Source organism: Populus alba, chromosome 3, assembly GCF_005239225.2.
Source record: "Populus alba chromosome 3, ASM523922v2, whole genome shotgun sequence".
Taxonomy (NCBI): Eukaryota; Viridiplantae; Streptophyta; class Magnoliopsida; order Malpighiales; family Salicaceae; genus Populus; species Populus alba.
Window position 1 is genome coordinate 3,432,934 of NC_133286.1, and position 25,575 is coordinate 3,458,508.

Here is a 25,575-nt window from a genome sequence, read left to right on the forward strand (position 1 = left end):
TTCTCTCCTTCTAGTCAATCATCTTGAAGAGCCTATGTTCTTGCCTTGATAAAGACTCCTATCTTATATTTATTGAAGAAATATCAAGAAATTTTCCAAATTCATTTCTTGACAAAAACATCTCACCCACCTTAGTGTTGGGGAAATCCGACCGGTGATGTACTGATCTTTCCTCATAGGAGGGGAAGCACATTGACACAATATTTAACGTGGTTCAGCAAATCGCCTACATCTGCGGAAGAGTCAATATTATTAGAGATAGAGAAAGAATACAAACAAATACATGGAGGAGGAGGATAACTTCACTGTACTCTACTCCCAGCTCTCATTGCTGCCCTTGCAGCTACTGCAATGGTTGCTGCCATTACAGCTTTCTCTTTCTCTCTATCTTCTACATTTCTCACACTCACTCACATTTTGCTCTCAAAACATGCCTCTTTTATAGGCAAATGGATGAGCTCCTCGAGCACATTTTGTCAACATGGAGGAGACAATAAAGCCTTAAAACATGGCATGAATTATGGCATAATTCATGCTTCCACTTGTACAACTTGTAGTGGAGTAGTTACCACAATAATAGCAACTTCCTAACAATCACCCCCTTTGCCATTTATGTGGGCAGTTGTCCTCTTGCTTCTTCAGCACAAGCTTGCATCTTGCAGCTCTTCCAAGCTTACCATTTTGAGAGCGTCTCCGGCCAAGTTTACAGGTACTTGCCACACCTTTCAATCATCAGAGTCACCAAAGCACACCCTTGCTTACACCAAAGGATCACTTCAACCAAATGGTCTCACACATCACATCTGAAGAGTGTTAACGCTTGTCTCTGGGACACAACATTCCCCTTCGAGCGTATCATCCATGCTCGGTCTGGAATGATTCATCAAGCCTCACACCAAGGCTTACAACACCCACTCAAACGGATATTTCTATTTCCAAGTGCGACAACCATTATCTGAGTATCTCAATATGATCACAAGCTCACCACTCTTCCAAGAGTCTACATCCTGGAGTTGCATCTGCCCTCTGTTCCATCCTAGGAACCATACCTTACTTCTCCGTGAGTCTCTCGCTCTTAGTCTCAAGAGTCCAGGTAGCTATCCACTTTTAACCATGGGGGCAGCCCATAAAAGGTTGATCCATATATGTCTTGATACTCTGAGTATCACAATGCCTTCACCGAGCTCACCACCTTGACAAGAGTCGACTTGTTCCCGGAACCTGCGCATGCCCTTTGCTCCTTCATAGCATTCGCGTCTTAATGCTCCACAAGTCACCCACTTATTGTCCAAGGAAAATGTCTTCTAGCTCATTGATCTTTAGCATGGGGGCAATATCCATGAAAGTCAATCCTGCATTTGTCTCCATACTCATCATAGCCACTCCATTGACTATACACTTGTCCACTTATATCTAGCCATCACATCTAGGGCGTTGTGAACTGGGGCTCCTATCATGGCCCTCACACCTTCTCATGAGGTGTCTCCGCCTATTGTCATAAGACGGTCTGAACCAGGGCTCTAATCTTGGCCCACACACCTTCCATTTGAGGTGTCTCTGCTCGTCATCATGCGGTGGTCTGTACTTGGGCTCATATAATGGCCCTCACACTTTCTCCTGAGGTGTCTCCACCTGTCGCTATGAGATGGTCTAAATCTGGGCTCACATCGTGGCCCACACCTTCCATCTGAGGTGTCTCCGCTCGTTGTCATACGGAGGTCTGAATCTGGGACTCATATCATGATCCTTACACCTTTCATCTAAGGTGTCTCCACCTGTTGTCATAAGACGGTCTGAACGTGGACTCATATCATGGTCCTCACACCTTCTCCTGAGGTGTCTTCGCCTGTCGTCATGAGACGGTCTGATCTTGGGCTCATTTCATAGCCCTCACACCTTCTGTCTGAGGTGTCTCCGCCTATCATCATGAGACAGTCTGATCATGGACTCATAGCAAGGTACTCACACCTTCTCTGGGATGACTCTAGTGGCTCCAAGATTCTCTACCACCATGTGGACTTGGGAGAGATTACTGCCACTGATCACATAGAAAGAGAAAGTTGTGGTACACTCTTTGCAATCCTCCACCTAGATTTCTATGTTTAGAGCTTCTATATCTTTCTGCTTGACAACTCCACCTACACCAATTCTCTTTGGTGTCTTCGCCTTTCATCATAGGCGGTCGCCTTTTATCACAGGCGTTTGCACCCCCTCAATTAGGTGCCTCTACAACAGCTCATCTTTCAATCCTTGCATGCATTGGAAAGGTCCTCGCTTGTTGCCTTCATCAAGAGCACAATAGACTTCCTGTTATACATAGTCTCTGCTCTGAGCTTCATTTGGGAACTCTTCTTCTCCTTGCACCTGTTGTCTCATTACAGTACCTCGTTGAATTCTACGGGTACTCTGCACAATCTCCGTGTGCCCTCGTGCAATTTCTGTTCTCCAGATTTCTCCCTATTCCTTGCTTATGTTTGACAGCAGCTCATCCTGTCGCAACACCTATCCAAGTCAAAATAGGGTGCCAATCTTTATCCCCTTGCTGTATTTCTCTTCTATTATCAGGGTCTTCATCAATTCTTCCTTCGAGAAATCACAGTCACCGAATCTAACTTCTTTGGTGAAATCACCACTCTATCAGATCCTTGATCATACGGAACCCAACTATTTCCCTTGTACCGTCATCCTGCTAGTCTTCAACAGTTTCATAACAAACTGTTACATATATGAAAATAGTAACGTATGGATAATCCTTCCACTAAGCAAGTTCCTAGCAAGTTCCCGCTTAAAACCCAATCTCTTAGATAGAACTTCTTAGGCCATATCTATCCATCGTACTGTCTTTCCGTATATACAACCATTTGCTAGCTTTGTTGCGGCTTTCCTTTACAAGTGATCTGGGTATCCTAGTTTTATACCTGATTTCTCAACATCTGGCGAGACTACCAGTGCTTAGATTTGTCAAGATTGGTCTTTGTCAGTTTTCACTCTTCACCTTAAATCGTCCACATGACCGGGTGTCCAAAGTGTCCCAATTTTGCCTTCCATTAAGGCATTACATTTCCCCACTTAGTAGTTCAGCACATGTAATTGGGCAAACATGTGCACCTTCTTCTTCTTCATCTCCATCGACCTCAATCTAGACCTTCAGATGCCTCCTGATCGGGCAATCTCTCTTTAATAATTCACCACTGTCATTTTTTGGTCTCAAATATCAACGATCAGACCATACCATTGCATCCGGAATGATCAAATTAGCTAGAAACAAGTCTCAAATAATCCAAATCGCATTTCAGATGGCTAAGATTTGATCAAAACAATTCTAGCCTGATCAACGGCTCAAATTCAATCTTAGATCCGGTTGCACGTAGGATCAGCTACACTGGATCCTGTCCATCGGCTCGCGGCTAATGACGTGGCATGTGGGCCCACTGTGCTGACGTCACCATTACATCATGCTGATGTCATCATGTGCCATGCTTACTATGCATGTTGACGTCACAATTACGTCATGATGACGTCATCGTTATCCGGGTTAGCCACTTGGGTCGGGTTGTCTGATATTTGGGTCGAGTCAGCCCATCCGGGCGAAGAAGATGCGTGCGACACGTGGCACACATCAGCGTGCGTGGCCAGCCACCTTGCCGGTGCGTGCGGCCGTTTTTTACGTCCGATTTCAACGCGGTTTTCAACAATGGCTTCGTCTCTTCCTTCTCTACACGGTGGTATGGTCAAAATACAATTTTGAAAACTTTCATTTTTGAACAAAAATCAAACACCACTTAAACCAAATGCTCTGATACCAATTGTTGGGGAAATCCAACCGGTGATGTACTGATCTTTCATCATAGGAGGGGAAGCACACTGACACAATATTTAACGTGGTTCGGCAAATCGCCTACATCCACGGGAGAGTCAATATTATTAGAGATAGAGAAAGAATACAAACAAATGCATAGAGGAGGAGGATCACTTTACTGTACTCTACTCCTAACTCTCATTGCTGCCCTTGCAGCTTTCTCTTTCTCTCTATCTTCTACATTTCTCACACTCACTCACATTTTGCTCTCAAAACATGCCTCTTTTATAGGCAAATGGATGAGCTCCTCGAGCACATTTTGTCAACATGGAGGAGACAATAAAGCCTTAAAACATGGCATGAATTATGGCATAATTCATGCTTCCACTTGTACAACTTGTAGTAGAGTAGTTACCACAATAATGGCAACTTCCTAACACTTGGCACATGTCAAATCCTTCATCCCTTTATGCCCTTGCACATACTTGCCCTCGGGGTAAATTCTAAAACTTGGGGCATCTTTTATATGGAAATTTAGAATCATAACTTGGTGTTTGTCCATGTATATACATGTTTAATGCTTGTAATTCATTGTAAAATAACTTCAAAAAGGTTAAGGAGGACTTTCATTACCAAAAAGAAATGGCCTAGTAAATATTATGTAGCCATTTTCTTTTATTTTGATGAGATTTTTGCTCATCGTTCTCAGGACTGGAAACTTAGTTGTCCTAGACCTTGGTGCAGAAGTAATGAGTGATGTAAACTCTTCATCAGAACCAGTGAAATTGGAAGACTTGCAAAGAATCCTGAGTAATATTGGTGCTGGAGGTGTGTTTTGCTCAGATAGTGTAAGTGACCATATCCTTGTTTGCTGTACTTAGGGTGGCCCACGTGATGTGATGTTAGATGTTGCAGGTAGTTCGGGTGATCCAGATGAAGGTAATTATTAATGCCTATTCTATACGTTCTGTAAGCTGTGAAAGAATTGTACAACCTGTTTTTATGCTAATTATATGCTCTGGCATGGGGTGCATTACTGTAAAATCATTTTTTTTCATGATGTTTTCTGTTGTTGTCCTAGGCTTGGGATTAGGGGATATATTGAAGCCTGATTTGATAATGCCATTGATTGAGACATTGCTGCTTGAAGAAGGATTAACATCTCACTTACCTGAGGTATATTAGCCTGATTTGATAATGCTTATTCTATACGTACTGTGAGCTGTGAAAGAATTGTACAACCTTTTTTTTTTTTATGCTAATTACATGTTTTCTTTTGTTGTCTTATGTGTTGGGATTTCCTATGTGTTTTACGTAGGTGCATTCTGAGGTAATTATGAGGTTACAGGGTCACTGGTCTCCGAACTGGACAAGTAGATTTGTCTCAATTTGTGATCAACCCTCGTAAATGTGAGTGGTTTGTGGCTCCAGAACCTGTAGCTTAGCAATGGTTTTGAAATACATGGTTTTCTCTTTAACAAATCATTTACTCGTGTTCATCAGCATTAACTAAAGTCTTTAGTTAATTCGTTCTCGGGAAATTCTGATTAGGGTTGATTGTATAACTAATGATTATAGAACCCTGTTCGGACTAATATGAACAACCACTTCCTCGGCAATGTTGGCTTTTCTTGATCTGCCCAATACTGGTTTGGGCACACACCTATATATATTGTTTTGGAGTTTGAAGAAGCCATGCTCTATGTAGGCATGCAGAGAATTTCCCATACCAAATCATAAACAAAATCGATCCCCTTTAGTAATCTATTTTATTTAAACATGCAGTCTGCCAAACCCAATCCGGAATACCGAGGCATCCTCTTATTAATTCATGTAGAAACTACTAGTCCTAAGTTTATAAATCTAATCATAGAGCAATCAATCAAGAAACTTCATTATTATATATCACACAGAAGCTAAAAACAAGAACAAAACTCGAATGAAAATCAATATAAACTTATTTAAATCTTGAAACTAAAATCCAAAACGATGCACCAAGGCTTAGTACCATCAAGATAAACAGCTACGAAAATCCAAACTTAGATAAAATGGGAAGATTGTCCACCAGAAAATAATAGCAATTATTAATGCTCACCTCAATAAAGTAAAACTAAGCTTGTCTGCCAATATGGATTTATTTACAGAACTACACCAATCACCACCAACAACATGATGTATGCAGTCCCAAAGCTCACATATAAAACCTTCATATCCATGAAGCCACCATTATCTTCATTGTTAGTTGAAGTTGGTGTTGGTGTTGGTGTTGGTGATGGGGTATAGCCATACCATATATTTTGGGTAGCGATTTTTCACAAAAAAAAGGGTTGTTCTTGTAACAGCTCTATTAAAACATGGAAAATTATGCAACTCTCGCAGGAGTCTTGCTAGACAGATTATTATGCCACACTGAAAAATTCTAGAGAAAATAGTTTAGTAAATCATGGTGGGATTTCTCCATCCAATTTGTTGTAGGAAAGATCTAAGCTTTCTATTTCCTTTAAGTTCAAAAATGTTGGTGGAATTGGTCCAGTCAAACTATTGTGGGAAAGGTTCAATACCATGATCATGCTGAGGTTTCCAATTTCAAGAGGAATCTCTCTTGTTAAATTATTGCATGAGAGATCAATTCATGTGAAGTACCAGATAATGTTGCCTCTGTAAAAAAAAAGATACATTATTCATTGTAAACTCGAAAGATTGTTATGATAAGGACACATAATCATGGGAATTGTGTTGAATAGGGAAAGCATGAGTAAATATCATACAAGAGAGGATGTTACCATAAAGATAATTATGAGATAGATCAATCAAGGTTAATTAGTTCAACTTATATAATTGAATTGGGATTTCACCTTCAAGATTGTTATAACTCAAAAGTAGAAATCTCAAGTTAGATAGAATGTCAATCCATTATGGAATTCTACTAGTTAAATTATTATAGGAAATATCTAAGGCCAATATCTCAGAGGAGTCATAAAATTTCATTATGATCGGTTCTTGCAACTTATTTCTATACAAATAAACATATCTCAATTTTGAAGAAGTGCTGAATTTAGGTGGTAAAGGACCAGAGAAATTATTTCTTGATAGGTCCAAGAATTCAAGAGAAGACATATTCCCTATTCATCCAAGGATCTGCCCTTGCAAACTGTCGTTGGACAGGTCTAACACTTGCAGCAAACTAATGTTACCCAACGAGGAAGGAATGCTTCCATTCAAACCATTATCCAAACTCAATAGAACTTCTAACCCAGGTAAATGATCATTGATTTTTGAAGGGATTTGTCCTTGGAAGTAATTCATGGATATACTTAAGATTGACAAATTCACATGAGAATTCTTTGGTAACAAGAATGGACCTGAAAGAGAATAATTTTTTAAGTAAAGATAATGTAGGTATGTGTTGTTCTCAATCAACCAATTTCAAAACTCTCCCTTCATTTGGATTTTTGTAAGATCCACATATTCTAGGTTCACCTGATGGTAAAGGAACTTGAAAAATGCTCCCGTACCTTGTCCATGACCTCTTAAATCAAGGAACTCTAACTGGAACTTTGGGCTCAGATTATGATCATCTTCTTCTGCATATACTTCATTACCTAACCATGAAAAGACTTGAGTTTTGAAAGGTTGTATAATGGGCTCAATGACATAGGGATCTTCAAGTGATTGGGAGAGAGATCTAGTAGTTAAAGGGAAGTTAAATTTGCCAGACACGAAGGAAAAAAAAACTTAGAGATCATTGTCGCTCATATATAGAATTTGGAGATGTTTTAAGTCTAATAACATTAAAAAAATTTAAAAAATAAAACTCTGAGTGTCTAATGGAAAATATATAACCTAGAGAGAGAGCAAGAGTCATCAACCTTACCGATGGTTTAGAAGATTCTATTTTTAAGAGTATTGCAACTGAAATCCAAGAATTTTAAGTTCTTGAGATTAAAGAAGCCTGCCACAATCAAGAAATTATTTTAACATAGAAACAATTAATTGTAAAGGAAATGAAAGAGTAAAAGTCATTAACCTTACCTTGGACTCTAGGTATTTGGCTATTTAGTCCACAACTTAGCAAATATAAAGTTTTAAGAGAGGTCACCTTTCTAATAATTTGGAAAATGTTGAGAGTATTGAAATTCAAATTCAAGCATTCCAAGTTTTTGAGATAAAGGAAGCCCACCATAATCAAGAAATTATATTAATGTAGAATGAATTAAAATTATAAAGGAGATAAAAGAGTTAGCAAGAAGCAGCTAATTGAATGACTAATAAGGATCTCAATTGAGTTGATTTTTAAATTTGGAATTTCGGTCTCTCTTATTAGTCAATTTGCTATTGTAGGCAAATTGCTAATAAGTTGCTACTTCCAGTGGTGGATAGCACGTGGTTCTGGTCAATTATTGGTTGGGTAGTATACTTTTTATGCTTTTTTTCTTTTATTTTTTGAGGTTTTTTTTTAATTTAATTGACTCATAATTAGTTTCTATTTTTTTTAATTTTTCAGATTAATATTAAACAAAGTCTGCCATGATTCCTTGGTTTAACTCTCCTAAGAGGTTATTAAATAGAATAATTCAATAATTATTAATTATGGCTAAATAAACTAAAAAATGGGAAGGGAAGAGTAGAAATTGTAGATTCCAATTAAGTAATAGTAAGTTCAAATTTGTTAATTTACCTCTAAAAAATACAGTGCTACGGAGTCCTTGCAAAGATAGTTGTTTTAGAAAAGAAAATGCTCAAAAGCATTGAAGAGAGTTTTCATTTAGAGAACAACCATCCAGATTGTAACTAGAAGCTATTTCTATAGGGAAGAAACATATAGAAAGGATTTTCAAAAGCAAAAATAATTAATATTGTATGGATGGGGTCAGATATTATCTTTATGCTAATTACCTCCTGAGGCTATTAATTTGTTAATATTATTGCTGCTCAAACCGTCTCCAATCTGCTCAAAGATTCTTAATATTTATAAAAATATTAGTTAATTAATTTAATACAATAAAAAAATTGTTTTTTTTTGAAATTAAATTTAATGGAGAAAAAATAAGTATATAAAAAAAACTAATCTTTTAAGCCTATTAACTCTTTTAATCTATTATAATCTAAATATAATAATTTAAAAGATAAAAATCACTCCACAAATAATAAAATACTGTTATTAAAACAATTAATTCTCAAGTCAATATACTCCAAGAGGCAGCCATCCTTGCAAGGAAACCATCATTACTAAAACCATCAACATCAGAAGGAATAGCCCCATCTTATACATGCTGATCAATTGATATAGAGGATAGCAAGGAGGTTTAAGCTTTTATAGAGGACTTTACTGACCCATGCCGTGGAAAAAAAAATGCATGATGGCAACGGTCTCCCATCCCACGTAGTCAAATTACTTGTAACAGCATTCCCAATTAAAGCAAATTTTTTTATTTGTGATGATTGACCTGAGTTGAACATAATAATCTTAAATAAAATAATTAAAATAAATTATAAATCTTAACTTTTAATAAATTTATTGTTGAATTATAATTTTTTTAAAAACAAATTCAATCTAAAAACAGACATAAAAAATAACATTTCGAAACAAAATTATGATTTGAATAAAATTATAAAAATATCATCATTAATATCACAAAGTCTTTCTAAACTCTACTTGCCCTAAAATTTTAACTTGTGATATAAATAAATGTAAGGAGATTCTTTATAAAATTTTGATCTAATCCAACAGTTGGATTGAGATATATGATTGATATTGTTAAAATAAACTATATTTTTTTTATAAAAACAAAACAAAAAATTATTTGGACATAATAAAATGGTCGGAATAGAATCGAAACATTCTAGCTAAAATTTAGGTGAAATTCATGCATGGAATAAGAAAAGATTCTAAATGAGATGGAATGTCTTTTAATTTATTTTATTTTTTAAATTGAAATAAAATATACTTGTCATTCTAGATGTGACTTAATGAAATTAAAAACCATAGCTTTTAGAGCCCCAAGCGTAAGGCCCATCTTGTGGGACAAATTACATGATAACAATGGAATCACCAACCCATCTTGTGGATAATTTGTTGCAATGTCCTCTCCCTCAAAATCCTTTTGTTTTGAGATATAAGTGATTAAGTTCATAGCTCTTAAAGACTCAATGATCACTTAATATCTTGATATTAGTTTTCAAGTTTTGAGATATAAATTCATAGCTCTTAAAGACAAGAAATATACCACAAGATTTTAAACTATTCTGTATTTCATTAAAATAAATATACAGATGGAAATAATCTTACGAACTCATAAATGCATGATGGAAATGGTCTCCAGGACTCATAAATACGTGATTGTCTGTTGAACCCATCTTGAGGCAAAGTACTTGTAAAATACTTATTTCGTGTACTCTTGCGATGGGAGGATTGCCACCATTTATAGTGATATTTTCACTGTCAGAGACATCAGACATACAGTAGTTTAGGGAATTTTATCAAGGAAAGAAGATTTTTTTGGAATATAACATTTATAGTGATACTTTTATGCAATTCAACTTTTTTCTTTTTTTTAGATGAACATGACTTTCTTAAGCTAGTTGTAGTATATAGAATTGTTTTTTAATAAAAAAAAATTAGAAATATAATTCAGATCCAAATAAATACCTTCACAAATTAATATAATAGGTTTTAATATTTACTTTTAATATATATAAAATGAAAAATATTAAGAGTTAATCGATTGAGCGGCAGCTAGTACACCATCTAAAAAGGAATATTTATTAATTTTTTATACTTAGGAAAAGCTTGTTCTCTCTGGTTTTTAATATCATAAATGGTGCATTAATCCAGTTTTTATAGAAATAGTTACGATGAAAATAGTAAAGAATACGTGGACTATCTGTCAATAATGCCCAGGGATGATTTCGGGGATTATTATAAATTATATAAAAGGAATTGTTATCTGGATTATATATATATATATATATATATATATATATATATATATATAGGTGTTTATAAACACCCTATTATTTTTAAATGGAATATATATTTTTCTAAATTGTGCATTTTTCATCTACAAAATGTATTACATTCTATATATATATATAAAGATCAAGCAATGGCTATGTTTAGATTGATTTGCTTATATGCGATATTTGTGAACGCATGATATAGAATTTTTGAAAGAATATTTTATAAACTGATTTATGAAAGAAAACGAAAGATGCGTCTTTAATGTCTCCATTCTGCACATGTAAATCATTACGTTTCATTCTTAATGACCAGGCAAAGTATAGAGAATTAAGTTAGTAGCAGCGAGCAAGAACCCTGAGCTCACAAACCACACCGATATCAGAAATGCAAGGAATCATTAGCAAAAGTAAAAACAAATAATTAATGACATAAGCAAGTGTCGGTCAAGTAATATACATAGTATAGGAATAGGAGTTTACTTGACCACCCTTCTGTCTAAAAATTGTGGCTACGACGAGCTTCATGATTAATTTTCTTGAACTGGAAGAACCCTTCATTTATGGCTATGTTCCAAGATATATAAGTGAATTAGTTGCAAACTAGGGGAGTATCTGTGTAAACATTACAATAGCATTTACTCTGAGTAAGAACACCTCTATGCATGTGCTGTAATTGACAATATTCATGTATGAAAACATTTGAACGGGAATAAAGAAAATAATTCACAGTATGAATAAGGAAATCAGCAGGAAATTACTGCATGGTTGTGTTTAAAAATAAAAATGGTACACAGCAAGTCAAGCATGCGCGTTCACGGCCTTTTAATGCCTTAACTCATCTTGGCCAGTAGCGCTACAAAGAAGAGAAAGTGGTACATCCACTTTCTCATCAATTACTTGAGATTTGTGGAAGATAAGAAAATGATTGCTATTATCGACAATTTCTCTGTTTTATATATATATATATATATACATATATATATATATATATATATATATATATATATATATATATATTTGGTGGAGTTTCATGAATCCTTTCCATTAGATATTCAATAATTTATATATTCTTTTTGGAGAAGTAACTCATTTTCACACCCCAGTTCCATGAAAACGAAGACCACTCATCATGGTGTGGAACTAACTAATATACTGTTCCCGTTATGGGGTCACTCATTACTATCAGAAGAAATTAGACCATTTTGGTGTCCATTGTTTTGATGCACTGAATACCATCTGGACCTGTTAACTGCCAAGAACATCTATTTTCCTGGAAATCAATTTGAAGATGAAAACTCGAATGCACAACTGTAACTGAGACTAGTTTTTCAAGAGACCTACAATTGATTTAAAATTCTTTCTTTCAAGATTCTGCATGCAAATGGAATGGACTAGTTCCGAGTTGTTGAAGTTGTTTTCTTGACCTTGATTGTGAATTGTTCTCCAGCAGCTTGATCCTTCTCTCTATCCAAGGCAATTTCTATTGCTTATTTCGAAGAAGTAGAAGAGCAATTGATGAGGCAACTTGCCCTTTTCAATCTTCAACTCATCTGACAGCTCTTCCGTGGTGACATTGGATCTCACATACAACAACTTCATGAGCTCAATTTCAAATTGGATTGGCAATCTTTCGAGACTGAGTGTTCTTTAGAAAGCTAATCATTTTGATGGTGAGTTTCCTACTCAGATATGCTTGTTAGAAGATTTAAGCATTTTGGATGTTTCACAAAATAAACTCTCTGGTCGTCTACCATCCTGTCTATCCTGTCTGGGAAATTATTCTCTCTCAAGGGAGATTCAGAGAGAGTAGTAGGTGCTCATGAATCAATCATTCCATACAAGTCCATGGAGAAGCTGTATTCTGAAACAATGGGACGACAACTAGCTAGTAAGGAGTATCGCTAACGATGACGGCAGTTTTCCATTCATCAATATAGAAGAAGCAATAGAATTTACATCTAAAAGAATGTCTTATCACTACCAGAATTTCTGTGTTTAAAAATCAAAATGGCACGCAGCAAGTCAAGCAACCGCGTTCACGACCTCTCTTGGCCAGTAATACTATAAAGAAGAGAGAGTGGTATATCCACTTTCTCATCAATTACTTGAGATTTATGGAAGATATGATACAAGAGATCAGAAAATGATTGCTATCATCGACAATTTCTCTGTCATATATATATATATATTAGGCGTAGTTTCATGAATCCTTTCCATTAGATAATCAATAATATTGTATATATTCCTTTTGGAGAAGTAACTCATTTTCACACCCTTGTAGTTTTCCATTCATTTTCACACCCCAGTTGCCACCCTGCTTTTCTTTCCGTTCACGCACACAGATAGTGCATAAAAGCACTACGACAATAGCTGACTCCCAGTCAATACGGCCGACGCAAATTGTTTGGTGAGGTTGCATTCCAACAAAACTAATTTGAATATTTTTCCCAACCTGGCAAATAGACTAAGTTCTCAACAATAAAATAAAATAATATTCAAATCCCAAAACATGGAACTTGCACAAGTATAAATAGGACCTCTATGGTTGCCCAAAGGCACATAACAAACAACAATATTCTACGTAGTAGTTCACAGAATTTTCTAAGATGATGATGAAAAGAATGGGGGCTTGGATGCTGCTAGCATTATTGACTCTGGTTGGCGAATGGTATGGTCGTTGTTATGGGTGTTTAGACGAAGAGAGGATTGGTCTCTTGGAGATCCAATCTTTGGTCAACCCAGATGGCGTTTCCTGGAGAGATCATTGGGTGGACAGTAGTAATTGTTGTGAGTGGTATGGGATCGAGTGTGATAACACTACAAGGCGAGTGATCCAACTCTCTCTTTATGGTGCAAGGGATTACAGCTTGGGCGATTGGGTTCTCAATGCATCTTTGTTTCAGCCTTTTAAAGAATTGCAAAGTCTTGAATTGGGAGATAATGGATTGGTTGGTTGCTTGGAGAATGAAGGTTAGTTCAATGTTTCTGCACTTAATTATAATCATAAAATAAATCAAGGCTGGTTGATGTTTAATGTCAACTATCTTGCTTTGATTATTCTCTTTCCAGGCTTCGAAGTCATATCATCAAAACTGAGGGAACTTGGCCTAAGTCAAAACCGATTTAATAATGATAAAAGCATTTTGTCATGTTTCAATGGTAACCATTCCACTCTCGAGTCTTTGGATCTATCAAACAATTGGTTGACAGGAGGTAGCTTCTGTGGTAACCTTTTAATTATTTAGCTTCGAAACCTTTTCTTTTCTCCTTCTCACATCATTTTTTTTCTATGCGTTTATTTCCTTCCAATATGCTTTTGAGGAACATCATGCAGGTTTCAAAGACTTGTCATCAAGGTTGAAAAAGCTGGAGAACCTTCTTCTAAGTGGGAATCAATGCAACGATAGCATTTTTCCATCTCTTACTGGATTTTCATCTCTCAAGTCTTTAGATCTTTCATACAATTGGCTGACAGGATCTGCTAGTATCATTAGTAAGTTATATATAATTTCTACCTAACTGCTTTACGTGACGTTCTTTTATATTTATTTAATAATCAACGATAGCATTTCATCATGTTTGATTGCGGTAGCTTTCATCTTATCCATAAATTGTTTTTTTATTAAGACAGGAAGAGATTAAAGTCATGAGCTAGCTAGATCAAAACTAAGATGATTAAAAATTACAAGTATAGATCAATGGATACTTGCAATCGATCTATCTTCTTCCTTGATCTATGCACTGTATATTTTTTTATGTATATCTTGTACGTAGGTTTTCAACTCCAACCGATGAGGCTGGGAAAGTTAGAGAACCTTGACCTGAGTGGCAATCGATTGAACAACAGCATCTTATCAATTCTGAGTGGGCTTTCCACTCTCAAGTCTTTGGATCTATCATTTAATGAGTTGACAGCTGGATTAGGAGGTAGCTTCTATGGTAACCTTTTAATTATTTAGCTTCGAAACCTTTTCTGTTCTCCTTCTCATATCATTTCTATGCTTTTGAGAAACATTATGCAGGTTTCAAAGACTTGTCATCAAGGTTCAAAAAGCTGGAGAACCTTGACATGGGTTGGAATCAATGCAACGATAGCATTTTTTCTACTCTAACTGGATTTTCATCTCTCAAGTCTTTAGGTCTTTCACGCAATCAGTTGACAGGATCTGCTAGTATCATTAGTAAGTTATATATAATTTCTACCTAAGTGCTTTACGTGACATTCTTTTATACGGTTTCGTAATCAAGAAAATTGAGGACTTTATATTTATTTAATAATTAATCAACGATAGCATTTCATCATGTTTGATTGCGCTAGCTTTCATCTATGAAGATTTATAGCTATGGAGCTTTGATCTTATCCATAAATTGTTTTTCTAACAAGACAGGAAGATAATAAAGTGAGCTAGCTGGATCAAAACTAGGATGATAAAAAATTACATGTATAGATCAATGGATACTTGCAATCTATCTTCTTCCTTAATCTATGCACAGTAGCATCTTATCAACTCTGAGTGGGCTTTCATCCCTCAGGTCTTTGGATCTATCGTAAAATATGTTGACAGGATCAGGTATAATACACAGTTTCTACTTAAATGCTTCACATGACATTCTCTTAATTATATTGTTTCTTTATCAAGAAAAATGAGGACTTTATATCCATGTAAAGATCAATTTTTTCACAACTCGATTTCTAGGTCTATAATCGGCAATGTAGGAGTGGTGTTAAAAAGACACCCTATATATATGTGAAGCTCCATGACAAACATATTAAAAGAATAAATTATTTAAAAATAAACAACATTTCATAATTTTAAAAAATATTATATTATTTAAAATTAATAAATCCAAATGATTATTCAAAACTTCCCATTGATAACAAGAACAATAATTAATAACACTCATTATATTATCATGAAAAATGAGGACTTTATATCTATGTGATGATCAATTTAATGATAGCATTGTATCATGTTTGACTATCTTTAACAACATTATATCCTTAAATTGTTTTTTGTTTTCCAATAAGATCAAAATTAGAATGATTAAAAATATTTCTTAATCTTTGAAGTGTACACAACCTATTATATAATTAAATACGCGTTCGTGAGCTCATTATAATTAAATATAGCATTTTATCATTCTTTTTATGTGTAATTCGAGAATCATATATCAATTGAACAACAACATCTCATCAATTCTAATTATTTTTTGTTTCTATCTATTATGCATATCGTGATTATGACTTACTCTTAGAAACAACTCTCTTACAGGTTTTGAGATCATATCATCACATTTGTGGAAACTCGAGTCATTAGATTTATCATACAATCAACTGACAGGATCTATCACTAGTAAGTTACATTCTTTTTATCAAGAAAATTGAGGAATTTATATCTATATGCTTTCATGTATCATTTTAATATCTAAAAGATACTTTCATCATTGTTTTGACTATTTCGAGATAAATTGTATAGGTTGGTGTGAATTGAAGAATCTAAAGCAGTTAGATATCTCTGGAAATAATTTTGGAGGTTTACTCCATATTGTTTGGGAAACTTGTCATCTCTACAACTATTAGATGTTTCTAAAAACCAGTTTACTGGAAATATTGCCTTTGGTCCTCTTACCAACCTCATATCCCTTAAATTCCTCTCTCTATCAAATAACCTCTTTGAAGTTTCCACTTCAATGAAGCCTTTTATGAATCACTCAAGCCTCAAGTTCTTCTCCAGTGAGAACAATAGACTTGTAAGAGAACCTGCTGCCTTTGATAACTTGATTCCAAAGTTCCAACTAGTTTTTTTTAGCTTGTCAAAAACATCAGAAGCACTCAACGTAGAAATTCCTGACTTCCTCTATTACCAATACGACTTAAGAGTCCTTGATCTCTCCCACAACAACATCACCGGAATGTTTCCATCGTGGTTGCTTAAGAACAATACACGATTGGAGCAACTATCTTTAAGAGAGAACTCCTTTGTTGGTGCTTTACAGTTGCAAGATGATCCATATCCGAATATGACCGAATTAGATATATCCAACAACAACATGAACGGTCAAATTCCAAAAGATATTTGTTTGATCTTTCCAAATCTATGGACCTTAAATATGGCTAAGAATGGATTGAAAGGTTGTATTCCTTCTTGTTTAGGAAATATTAGCTCTTTGAGTGTTTTAGATTTATCCAACAATCAGTTGTCCACAATAAAACTAGAACAACTAGCAACAATAAGTTTTCTCATGCTATCAAACAACAATTTGGGTGGGCAAATACCGACCTCAGTGTTCAATTCTTCTACCTTAGAATATCTCTATCTAGGTGGTAACAACTTTTGGGGTCAGATATCTGATTTTTCATTATATAGGAGGAAAAGGTGGTTTGTATTGGATTTGAGTAACAATCATTTTTCAGGCATGTTTCCAAGGTGGTTAGTCAATTCTACATACCTTATCGCAGTTGATTTGTCCAAAAACCATTTTAAGGGTCTGATCCCAAAAGACTTTTGTAAGCTTGACCAGCTTAAATATTTGGACTTATCTGAGAACAACTTGTCTGGATACCTACCATCTTGTTTCAGTCCACCACAAATAACCCATTTGCATCTATCTGAAAATAGATTAAGCGGTCCTTTAACATATGGATTTTATAACAACTCTTCCCTGGTTACGATGGATCTTCGAGATAACAGCTTCACCGGCTCCGTTCCAAATTGGATTGGCAATCTTTCATCATTGAGTGTTCTTCTTCTAAGGGCTAATCACTTTGATGGTGAGCTCCCTATTCAGTTGTGCTTGTTAGAACAATTAAGTATTTTGGATGTTTCACAAAACCAGCTTTCTGGTCCACTACCCTCATGTTTGGGCAATCTTACTTTCAAGGAAAGCTCCCAGAAAGCATTAGCGTATCTCGGATCTTTTTTAATATCAGAGTCCATAGAAAATGCTTATAATGAAACAATGGGTCCACTACTAGTGGATAGTGTGTTCAACCTAATAAAGGGTTATTCGCCTAACTTTACAGAAGAAGTGATAAAATTTACAACTAAAAATATGTATTATGGTTACAAGGGGAAAGTTCTCAGCTACATGCTTGGTATTGATCTCTCCAATAACAGCTTCGTAGGAGCAATCCCACCAGAATTTGGAAACTTAAGTGAGATACTGTCTTTAAACTTATCACACAACAATCTCACTGGATCTATCCCTGCAACATTCTCAAACCTAAAGCAAATTGAGAGTTTGGATCTTTCTTACAACAACTTGAATGGTGGCATCCCTCCAAAACTTATTGAAATTACCACTCTGGAAGTTTTTAGTGTGGCGCACAATAATTTGTCAGGTAAGACACCCGAGAGAAAATATCAGTTTGGGACCTTTGATGAAAGCTGTTACGAAGGAAATCCTTTCTTGTGTGGACCTTCATTGCGAAATAATTGTAGTGAGGAAGCAGTGTTGTCACAGCCAGTGCCTAATGATGAACAAGGAGATGATGGTTTCATAGACATGGAGTTTTTCTACATCAGTTTCGGTGTATGTTTATACAGTTGTGGTGATGACAATTGCAGCAGTTCTCTACATCAATCCATATTGGCGACGCAGGTGGTTGTACTTCATCGAAGACTGCATAGATACTTGCTACTATTTTGCGGTTGCTAGTTTTCGCAAGTTCTCCAACTTCAGAAGGTGAATTTGTTACTGGGAAGACGGTCGTTCCTAGTTTGAGATGATTGTTTGTCCTGTATGTCTAGCTATTGGGTGTTTATTTTGTAAGGTACTGTCTCTAAGCTTTAGCCTTTCTATTTGATTAGTTATTTGGGCTTAAATATATAAGCTGGACTTGTCATTCCTGAACCATTAGGAAGGGAACTGATTTGGACTGGTCATTGACTTGGCTGTGATTACTCTTTCAACTATCAAGACTTGTTTGAAAATGAATTGCTAAAACCACTACTAAGTAGAAACAAAATATTATATGCCTCTGTTTCAAGGGCTACCCCACCTCAGTTATTCAATCAAAGCATTGAAATCGGAGCAAGAAGATCCACCTTCTTCAACAGCCTTCCTGGCCATTTTCTCCTAGCTTCTTTGCTCTGCTCCTCATTTCCTCTATTTCTTCACCCATCATAATTTGAGTGATTGCCTTTTCTACAGCTTCACTTTTGACATGATCTCCATGCACTCTAAGACATTCCTTAACTCCAACACCAACTCCAGTTTTTTAAAACAGAATTAGGATCGTGGAGGTGATCATGAGTTTTTTCCAGCAAGGCGATATATATAGCAATATGCAGCAATAAAATGTAAAAGAGTTTGATAACAATGCGAGAAGAAAAACAAAAGGTAAGATGTTTAGAAATTCAATGCTTGGCTGCATTATTACCTGCTGGATCCATGGGGGCAGTGGGCATGGCATTTTGAGACTTGATCTCCATCGAAAGCATCTCCAGAGATATTTTACACAGATAATCAGATAGAAATCAGATATTAATAACAAAACATTAGATCTCAAAGCAATCCATGTTACCAGAGGAGGAAAATGGATATATGCTCTATCATTTCATCTTCTATGAGGATATACTTATGTTTCCTCTCTTTTTATTTAATTATTATGTATTGATTCGCTATTTGCTTTTTGCACTCTTCCCTTGTACTAATAATATGACAATTTTCGGGGTGGGGGAAAGAAAAGGATGAGGCATAAAACAAAAATAATCTGTAATTTTCTTGCCTAACATTCATCAATTACTCAACTTTTTGATTAAAGCATGCCATACACATAGCAATATCGTAATAAAATGTAAAAGAGTTTGATAACAATGCGACAAACAAAACAAAATGTAAGATGTTTGGAAATTCAATGCTCGCAGCATTTATACGAAAAAAGGATCAAATACTCTCTCCGAAGAAAAGCAATAAAGTGACGTCTTATCTCCTACACAGGAAAATCTTTAAAATCTACCATCATAGAATATAAAATAGCCATGCATCACAGTCCTTGTTCCTTAACAAGTTAAGGATGAAACACTTCACATCCATTATAGAATTAGCATTGTGGAGGTGATCATGAGATTTGTCCAGCAAGGCAATATACATAGCAATATGCAGCAATAAATGTAAAAGAGTTTGATAACAATGCGAGAAGAAAAAAGAAAGGTAAGATGTTTAGAAATTCAATGCTCGACTGCATTATTACCTACTCGATCCATGGGGGTAGTGGGCATGGCATTTTGAGACCTGATCTCCATCGAAAACATCTCCTGAGATATTTTACGCAGATAATCAGATTGAAATCAGATATTAATAACAAAACATTAGATCTCAGAGCAATCCATGTTCCCAGAGGAGGAAAATGGATATATGCTCTATCATTTCATCTTCTATGAGGATATACTTCTGTTTCCTCTCTTTTTATTTAATTATTTATGTATTGATTCACTATTTGCTTTTTGCACTCTTCCCTTGTACTTGAACTTGGTCACTCTAAATAAAACACTTGTCAAGAGAATTAACAAAATGATGTGAACTCCCAATCAGCCTTGCATACAGAATGAACGGTGAGGAAGTGTAGGCACACTACACACACATTTGTACAAGCATAAATGCGTGTGTATATTCATGTCTAGATAATATCGTAATTATTGAACCTCGCATTAGGCAAATACCTGATTGGTAGCGGTAGTAATAAATCTTTTCCTCAAAACGTATGGAAAATTTCTTGAGTTCTTGTAATCCCTCCTGACCAGAAAACAGAAGATGCCTTTTTAATGTCTCCATTCTGCATATGCAAATCATTACGTTTCATTTTTAATGACCAGGCAAAGTATAGAGAAATTAGCAGCAACGAGCAAGAACCCTGAACTCATAAACCACACCAATATCAGAAATGAGTGGAATCATTAGCAAAAAGTAAAAACAAATAATGAGATAAGCAAGAGTTGGTCATGTAATATAAGACATCAAAATACATAGACATCCTTTCCCTGTATTATTCCAGAGGTACAGAGTACTTGGCCACCCTTCTGTCTAAAAATTCTAACTACGAGCTTCATGGCTAATTTTCTTGAACTGGACGAACCTTTCATCTATGGCTATGTTCCAAGATATATTAGTGACTTAGTTGCAAAGCAGGGGAGTCTCTGTGAAAACATTACAATAGCATTTACTCTCAGTAAGAACACTTCGATGCATGTGCTGTAATTGACAAAGAAAAGAAGAGAAATCCTTTCAATAGCTGAAAATGCAATGAGTTAACCTTATCTCACACTGCAATATATACTCTACGGTATTTATTGACCACTGCAAGTGCTAGCAGTAGCTGTCTATATGATTTTGGATGTAGAGAGGTCAACAAAACATTCAACTTTATGTTGAGAAACCATACACCATTGTGGCTAATTGATTTTTGTCTGCTGCTTTTCTACTTTAAGGCTCCGTTTGTTTGCTGGAAAGTGGTTTTTTTTTTGGAAAGTAGTTTCCTTGAAAAGTGAATTATTTTTTAATTTTTGGTAGTGTTATGGAAAATAAACTGGAAAATATTTTTCAGTGTTTGGTTATATTATGGAAAATAAATTGGAAAACACTTTATTAATGAATTAATTTTTTTTCAAGTTTATCAAAACATATATAAAATATTTAATATAAATATTTAATCACTTACAATAAAAGAATGAAATCTAAAAAGTATAATGATGAATTTTTTTATTATATCTTATATTCATATATAGCTTATTTTTAAAATATAACTATATATGTTATATAATATTATAGAGAAATAACCTTGTAAAATATTTCTTAAGTAAAACCTATTAATATATTTTTTTCAATTTTAAAAGCTTAAAATAAGTTTTTTTTTCATATGAAGAAAGCCAAATTAGTTTATGGTAAGAGTTATATATTTGGGTTTTTTTTTTTTTTTTGGTATGAAGAATTTTTTAAAAGATAAATAGATACAAAAATATTTTGATGGGTTTTTTTGGATAAAGATTAATTTTTTTTTTACCAGTAAAGGCAATTATCCCTTTAAAATTCCTTTAATATATATCAAATAAGCATCAAGAAATAAATATAAATATCTAACATCAAACATAGTCATGCATGAATATTAAGTTTCGATGTCATATACATACATATTAGTTCAAATTACAAACATAAACATGCTAGACCGAATTAAACAAGTAAACATACTTGTCAAATAACAAACATAGTTTGAACCCAAATTTTGAACATAATCAAATCATCTTAGCAAGCAGGCTTGTAGAAGTGTTGGTTCATAAAATTCTGAACTCAAATTTTCCTCAAATTAACATTTTTTTTGCCATAAATGCTTTTGTCAACATTTCATTTTGGACTAAGTGATCAAATGCTTCCCCAATAGTGATCTCATCAAAGCCTTCAATTTTCATCACTTTTATATTCATCACTATTCATAACATGAAAGTGAAGTTTTCTGATAACAAAATCTAAAAATTTAGGAAAATAAATATTAAAAAAAGCATATAAAATACTTTCACAATCAATACAATAACTTATGCTGAAAGAAGCTGACAATGTATAATAGTTATGGCAATGATATCTGATTCCCTAAACAAAAAAGGTCTTAAAATATATTATTTAAGAACATAAAATTCAATTTCTCGATGATAAAACTATTTTGAAAATTATATAATTCATAAGTTCATAACGATCAATAAACATTGCGCAATGAAATCCATATAATTACCAGCATAGTCCCACAAATTTATCCATATGTAACAAATATAATCAAACACTAATCATAAATTAATCAAAGCAAAATAAAACACAAATTTATGTTTATTAGGTTTGTTATAATTCCCCTTATTAAACTTCCTCTCGGTCTTGTTCCCCTGTTCTCATTCCCCATTCCCCCGTTCCCCTATTCCCATTCCCCCATTCCCCTGTTCCCCCGTTCCTTGTTCCCATTCCCTCATCCCCCATTCCCTCTCCCTCTTGGTTTCTCTCATTTCCCCATTCCCCTGTTCCCTCTTGATTTCTCTCGCCATCTATTCTCTCTCACCAAGAATTCCTTAACTTCCTCTCTCTGTGTGCACAAAGAAGCAGGACAAAAGATCATAGATTCAAGTGGCAAGAGGGCTAGACCTCAAAGACCTACTCCTTCTTCCTAGTTCTCCTCCCTCTCTCCCCCGGCTACTTGTTCTGATAACATTGGGACTTGAAAAAAAAAAAAAAAACAGAGCAAGGGTTGATTTTCAACATATTAACTGATCCCCCCCCCTTTACTTTGTCTCTCTAGATCCAGGACGAGGTAACAGGGAAGGGCTGCTTTTTGCTAGGAAAGTTTGGGGATTTTTGCTTTGATTAATTCACAGTAATCTTGCCCCCCCTGCCTCTCTCTGTTCCTTAATTTGGTTTAGACAACAGGTTAGAAATTTTAGCTGTTGAATGTGAGTGTTGTTGAAGAAGAAAATTGTCATGGAAAAAATGTGTTTTTTTGTGGCTTGCTTGATGAATTTGGTTTGTTTTAACTAGCCGAATGTGACGAGGTAAGATGAAGAAGAAAACTGTGTTATGGAATGTTATGGAAAAAATATGACAGGTAGTAGATTTATCAAGAATGTCAAAGGATTTATGCCATAATTTTTATAGATCTAAAATGAAGAAAATAAAAACATAAAGGAAATAATAGAGGAAAAAAATACCTGAAATCAATTGGTCAAGAGAAATGCTTCAATTGTTCCAGAGAAACGCTTTTGTTCTAACTTCCAATTGTTTTTGAAAAGAGATTTTTTGAAAAGAGAGAGACCTTGATTTTGAGAAAATATGTATAATGAAAGAAAGGAAAGTGTTTTCCTTCTGATAAAGGAAAGCACTTTCCTTTGATCGATAAAGTTATTTTTTTTATTTTGATCGGAATTAAGTTTTCTTTGATTAGTTTTTCATATTGTTACCAAACATAAAAAAATAAGGAAAATAAATTCCAGAAATTTGTTTTTCGGGAAACAAACACGGCATAAGATCACTATTATTTCAACCCTGTAGAAGTTAAAACAAATAGAAGGCCCAAATCCAACACCATTCATTTAAGTTCAATTAAAACTCGAAACACGTATGCTCATAGCAATAGATTAACCTTGAAATTTAAAGCGGAACAAGCTTCATGCAGCCATCGAAAGAAGAGATTACACAAGAAGTTCCAACAAAAATTACTTCCCAACACTTTATGTTCCCTCAAGTTTGCTCTTGTGAGAAACACATGAGAAGATGAAAAAAAAACACAAAAAAAACACTTGAGGTTGCCTCATGGCAATCCTGCTGATTTTAATTAGCCTTTTGCCTTTCTCCTTTTCTTTCATATAAATAAAAAATTTACTATTTTACAGCACTTGCACATATTAGGAAACAAATACTTACATTTTGTCGACTATTCTTTTCCGTGAGTCAGGCTGCAATTGAATTCTGCAATCACCCGTGTCCATGACAGGTTCTCCACTTGGGACAGTGGGCCAAACAAAAAAAAACATATTGCACTGTTAGAATAAACCCTAAAATGAAAGTCAGGAACGGCAAGAGGAGTAAAAGCACATCAAGGACATGAAAAATGGAATATCATGTACTTTATTAAAGAAACCAGCCAAATATGGATGCAAAACAAATATACACAACCATTGAGGACAAGGTGCGAGGATCCTGGGTATTCGGGCATTCTAAGCAAGATTTGGGCCTGAATCTTCATGGTGCTTCTAAACCAAAGAAGCATTCCTCGTGAGGACGGAGGGAGGCATGTAAAAGGTGTGGAAGGGCTATAGTTCAGGTTAAGATTTTATCAATATTTTTTTTATTAATTTTATGTAAAACAATTTGTAATTCTTGATTAAGTTTTCAAAAAAATCTGAAAATATATGTGGAGTCTTCTAATATGATGTTAGCTTGGGTTAAAATTTCAAAATGTTTGAAGAAATTCAGAAATTTTGATGAAAAATCATAATTTAACCAGTTTTATGTTATTGAGTATAATTTTCAATCCAACCATCAAATTGAGCTGAAATTTTATGAGGGATCTTAAAATATATTGAATAAAATCTTGTTAAAATTTTAGGATGAACAGAGCTTGGTAGTGCTAACAAGAAAAAAAAAACCGTCAAATAAAAGCAAAACGACTCATTAAGGGTAAAATGGTTATTTGCCATTAAAAAATAAAATGAATCAGCTCTTCCTTCCTTTTATATGTTGCCGACTGGGTTGAAGTAGAATAAGAAAAGAAAGAAAAGAAAAGGCGAGAGAAAAGAGAGAAAAGTAAGGGAAAAACATATAAAAAAATCTAAGAAAAAAGAAAAGAAAAGTGAGAGAATAACCTTGTAAACATACAAAGTCCAACTTATAAAATACTAATCTAAGGAAGAATCAAGTGAAGGAAGGAGAGATTGAGAGAGAAAAAAATTTAATTATTTTATTTTTCAGTTGACATGAGATTGTTATTTTATCCTGGTTGAGGAGTTGTTACAATATCGAGTTGTTACAATATCGATTCAGATTTGATTATAGATGAATATATTTACTTCTCTGAAAGAATAAATATTGTAGGAATACCATATCCCCAGAAGAATAAAGAAATAAGAAGAAAACAAAACAAAGTCGTAAAACGAGGCCTTTCAATCCCCAATGAATATCAGCAGACTAAATACCACAGCAAAAATAGAACATGAAGTGGCCACAAACACTAAACCATCCCAAAGAGATTGTCTAGCATGTTTTAATCTAGGAAAAAGATGAAGAAAACAACGAGCATTAACAATGAATATTTCATGTTTATCATCAACTCTAAAGAGCAGACTGAT

The 25,575-nt window shown here is 34.6% G+C and overlaps 1 protein-coding gene across 1 annotated transcript; it reads left to right on the top strand.

The window, feature by feature from the left end:
• Positions 1-14,550: 14,550 nt before the first annotated feature.
• Positions 14,551-18,418, top strand: LOC118058439 (cuscuta receptor 1). Its single transcript, XM_073408150.1, has 3 exons — positions 14,551-14,686; positions 14,782-14,940; positions 16,341-18,418. The coding sequence occupies exons 1-3, from the start codon at positions 14,551-14,553 to the stop codon at positions 18,416-18,418; spliced, it is 2,373 nt and encodes a 790-aa protein (XP_073264251.1).
• Positions 18,419-25,575: the final 7,157 nt, after the last annotated feature.